At 50.5% G+C, this 4,023-nt stretch overlaps 1 protein-coding gene across 1 annotated transcript; it reads left to right on the top strand.

The window, feature by feature from the left end:
* Positions 1-5: 5 nt before the first annotated feature.
* Positions 6-356, top strand: LOC104543839 (neuritin-like; the record flags this gene model as incomplete). The annotated part of the gene is made up of 1 exon (XM_010188540.1): positions 6-356. A coding segment is annotated over one exon (351 nt), but the record flags the coding sequence as incomplete, so codon positions are not given.
* Between the last annotated feature and the right edge of the window lie 3,667 nt (positions 357-4,023).

Here is a 4,023-nt window from a genome sequence, read left to right as displayed (position 1 = left end):
ACGCCTGCACCCTCACAGCGCTCACCGATTGCCAGGAAGGAGCGACAGACCTCTGGGAGAAATTGAGACGGGAATCCAAAAACCTCGATTTCCAAGGCAGCTTATTTGAACTGTGCGGGGGCGGCAGCGGCGCGGCCCCATCCCTCCTCCCGCCGGCCTTGCCCCTGCTGCTGGCGGCGCCGTGGGCCGGCTGCCTTTCTAGGGGGGGCGAGCACACTCACACCCACACCTTCTCCATGTGCTGGATCTATAGAGGAAGTGTCCATCCGTTGCTTTGGGGACGTTGTGCTTTTCTGTGGTTGATGATGATGATGATGGTGGTGGTGGTGGCTGATGATGGTGAAACACCCGTGTAGGACTGTGGAAGCGTTCTCCCTTTATTTTTTTTGTGTTTTATTTGCCAAATGTTACCAAACAGGCAGCGGCGCGCAGCCCAAATCGGACCTCAGCTTTACTATCGCTTCGAATCAAAAATAGAAAAAGAATAAAAATACAAACTCGAGCCCACGATGTGCAAAAGCAATCTCAGGAACGGCTCTGGGCCACCTAACGCTAAGGTTGTACCGGCCGGGATACCTCCCGGCGGGCCACGGGCTCCTCTCAAAATATGGCAGTGTGCGAGGCGAGTACAAAAGCGCAGACAAAAAAAATAAAAAATAAAAAAAGGCACTGGCGATGAATCAAAGGTAGATGTCCACGTGTGAAGCATATGGTGAATAATTCACAATCTCTCATCTTTTCTCCACAGTCGCTTGTTTTTTGGTCATTCCACTGCAAAAAAAAAAATTAAAAAAATAAAAAAGAGCATTTTTCCTCGAGGGGAAAAGAGAGTGAGAGAGAGGGAGAGAAAGGGGAACGAACAAGGAAGGAAGGAAGGAAGGAGCGAGCAAAAGAACGGCATGTGTCTGAATGCCCGGAGGAGTGAAGGAATGCTGCTAACAGATCTCTGAGAGTTTACCTTTACTTGCTGTTCGAAGGCATCTTTCCGAATTCACTGCCTTTAATTTTTTTCCTTCTCTTTGTTTTAGATGTTACACATATCAGTAAAATACCTGAGTATCCAACAGTAGAGATCACAAAAAGGGGGCTCAAATGTAAACCTAAAGGAAAAAAAACCAAGAAAAACAAAAAACAACAGCAAAATGATTTTGAAAAAAAGAGCCTTGATTTTAAAAGAGAAGACAAATGTAATTTAAACAAAAGTTTATTATAAAGTCAATTCAGCAAAAAAAAAATAACAAAAAAAGATTTGCTACAAAGTATAGACAGAAGTATAAAATAAAAATTATTGTTTGAAATGAGGGTGTCGTCCTTTTTATAAAATATGCCTGGAGTATCTCGAAAAGGATAGGGTTTTTAAGACGAAGGAGGCTAAATCCCGAACCGCTCCCTTGATGAACATTGCAATTTCAGTTCAAACAAGGATAGGGCGACTGAATTGGTTCGTCACAGCCTTCGTTTGATTTTTTTTTTCATTTCTTTCTTAAAAATATGCTATAAATCCTCCCACCCTCCTCCTCCTCCTTTCGAAACCCCAAAATGCAACACCCCCATATCCCAGCTGCCGGCGAAGGAAGGCCCGGGCAGCGGCGGGGGGCTGGCGGCACGGCGGCCCCGCGGAAGGGTGCAGAGCCCCGGTGGGAGGGAGAGCAGCAACCACCATTAAGGAGGAGGCTGCGGAGCCGGGGCGCAGAGGAGCTCTTTCATAATTAATAAGGCAGCTCAGCCGAAGGAGCAAGGGGATGGGGGGGACGGGGTATTGATTTCGCAGCAGAAGCTGCTCTAACCTCGGTTATAGGCGCCTGATGCCTTTATAAAGAACTACACATCAAAGAGTAAACACTCCTGCACTTATACAGCGAGAGCCCAGCTGGCGAACGGGGGCGGTGGGGGTTGAACGGGTGATGGGGAGGTAGGGGCTGTGAATTGGTTGGAGGTGATTTGTACTGGTGGGAGCCTGGGCAGTAGCTCTCCTTTGTCAAGGTGCAGGGTGGCAGTCTCTCTCCTTCTCCCCATCTCCCTTTCCTTCCCCAGATCCGCAATGCAATGTGTAAGCAATAGCAAATGTAACAGTTCATAAATCAAACAGCGGGTCGCAAGCCAATCTGCATTTCCCAAACGGATTGAATCCCAGCAACGAATGCACCTCAGGAACTGGAGCCGGGCGCCTTTACCACTGGAAGCAATGTTGATTTTTTAATGATAAAATATATTTCTGTGCGTGTTGGAGGGGGCTTTGCAGGGCTCAGCCTAGCTACGGCAGACACAGGTCTGCTCGCATTTCGATTCCCTTTGCCCTCCTTTTCCACTCAATTCCCCGCCACCACCAAAGAAAAAGGAAAACCCTGGAGAGCAAAGCTTTGTTTAAATGGTTTGGGTTATTTCCCCTTCCCACAGAGGATCTAGACCTAAATTGATTTTTCCTGTGCACATCTCTATATTCATGAGGTCAGGCGCTGCTGTGATGATTTCCTATAGTACGAAATGCCAGCTGCCGCAGAGAGAGGGGAGACAGAGCCCTTGCTGGGGTACACGGGGCTCCGCAGCCTGCTGTCTCCGCCGGCTGGGTCCCAGGGACCTTTCGCCGGCGGCAGGCAGCTCCCTCGGACCCGGGATGACCGGGCGTCTGTACCCCCCGCTGTTCGCATCCCACGGCTGGGCGCCGGGATGCAACCAGGAGGGCCCCCGCCGCGGCCCCCGTCTTCCTGGCTGCTGGATGGTGCCCGTCCGTCGGAGGATGGTGGGAGAGGAGCTTTCCTCCCAGCTTTTTCTCACCCCTCGGAAGAAAGCTGAAAATCCATAATAAGAGGGCGATTTCCAGCTCATTAGTGGACTCGAGTTATCTTCGCATGAGGTTGAATTACTAATAGATAATCTCTTCGTAATTAGCACATCCCCCAATTAACCCTCCGTTGAGGCGAATGATAAAACGACGGCAAAGAGGGGAAAAAAATAGCCAAGCGGGTCAGAAGGGGGCCGGCCGCGGAGGCGGTGCCGGTGACCGTGCTTCTTTCCACCCCTCCTGCCGCCCCCGGACACCCCCTGAAGTCTCCCGTTTCGGACTTCTAATTGTCGGGCGCCCGTCCCGGGGGAGCAGGCCAGCCACCGAGCATCCCGGGGCGCAAGGAGATATTTGCTGCTCAGAAACTTGCATCGCACCCTCGGTGTTTCCCACACGAACGGCAGCAAGCCCCAGTCCCATCGGCTTGGCTCCCCCCGGGCAGCGCAGTATTTTTTTTCGGGGAACGCGAGCAACCAACAAACTCCTTCCCCTCCTTCACCCTGTTAATTTTACACGAGCCCCTCACTGAACAAGGCATTGGTTGTTCCCTTTTCTGCCCCTTTTAAGTGTTATTTCTGAAGCCTAAGTGCAATGGTCGATTTTTAGTTTGGGGTTTTTTTGTGGTATGTTTTTTTTGTTTGTTTGTTTGTTTTAAAGCCACGGATGATTGCTCTGTCTTGCCTTGTTTTGTGGCCAAGGAAACATGCGCTCTCCTCCAAGTCCCAGAAAGAGACTGAGCGTACTCAGGTTGCCCCCCTGTCGCCTTGCACCTGTAGGGTGTGTGAGGGCTGACAGAGGAGGGCGGCAGAGGGAAGGCTGGGGGGTCGCTTGTAAGGATCGTCCCGCTGCCCCAGGCAGCCGCTGCTTTAGCAAAACCTGGAGAGATTCAAGCTTCTTCACACTCCTTAACTTCTGGGAAAATGTGAGCTGGTGAACTGGAGAAAGGAAAAAAAAACCCAACAAACCACCACAGAAAAGCATTTAAACGTTGACAGTAACCACAGTAATATTATCACCTACTTAAACAAAAATATATATACGCACACACACAAAAGCTCAAACACAGATCAACAAAGAAAAAATAACAAACCCACAGCTGAAACAAAAGGCAAGCCGGTGCCTTTCTAGCTGGCTGGATAATCGGGGAGGGTTGCAGTCATTGCGGCTCTGCCTGCCCTAATTCCTGTCCCCAGCTCTGCCTGAACCACCGCAGCCGCGCAGCCCCCGGAGGGCCGCGGGGA

Source organism: Mesitornis unicolor, unplaced genomic scaffold, assembly GCF_000695765.1.
Source record: "Mesitornis unicolor isolate BGI_N332 unplaced genomic scaffold, ASM69576v1 scaffold38217, whole genome shotgun sequence".
NCBI classification, from domain to species: Eukaryota; Metazoa; Chordata; class Aves; order Mesitornithiformes; family Mesitornithidae; genus Mesitornis; species Mesitornis unicolor.
The sequence above is the reverse complement of the archived record's forward strand: the minus strand, read 5'-3'. Positions and strand labels throughout refer to the sequence as shown.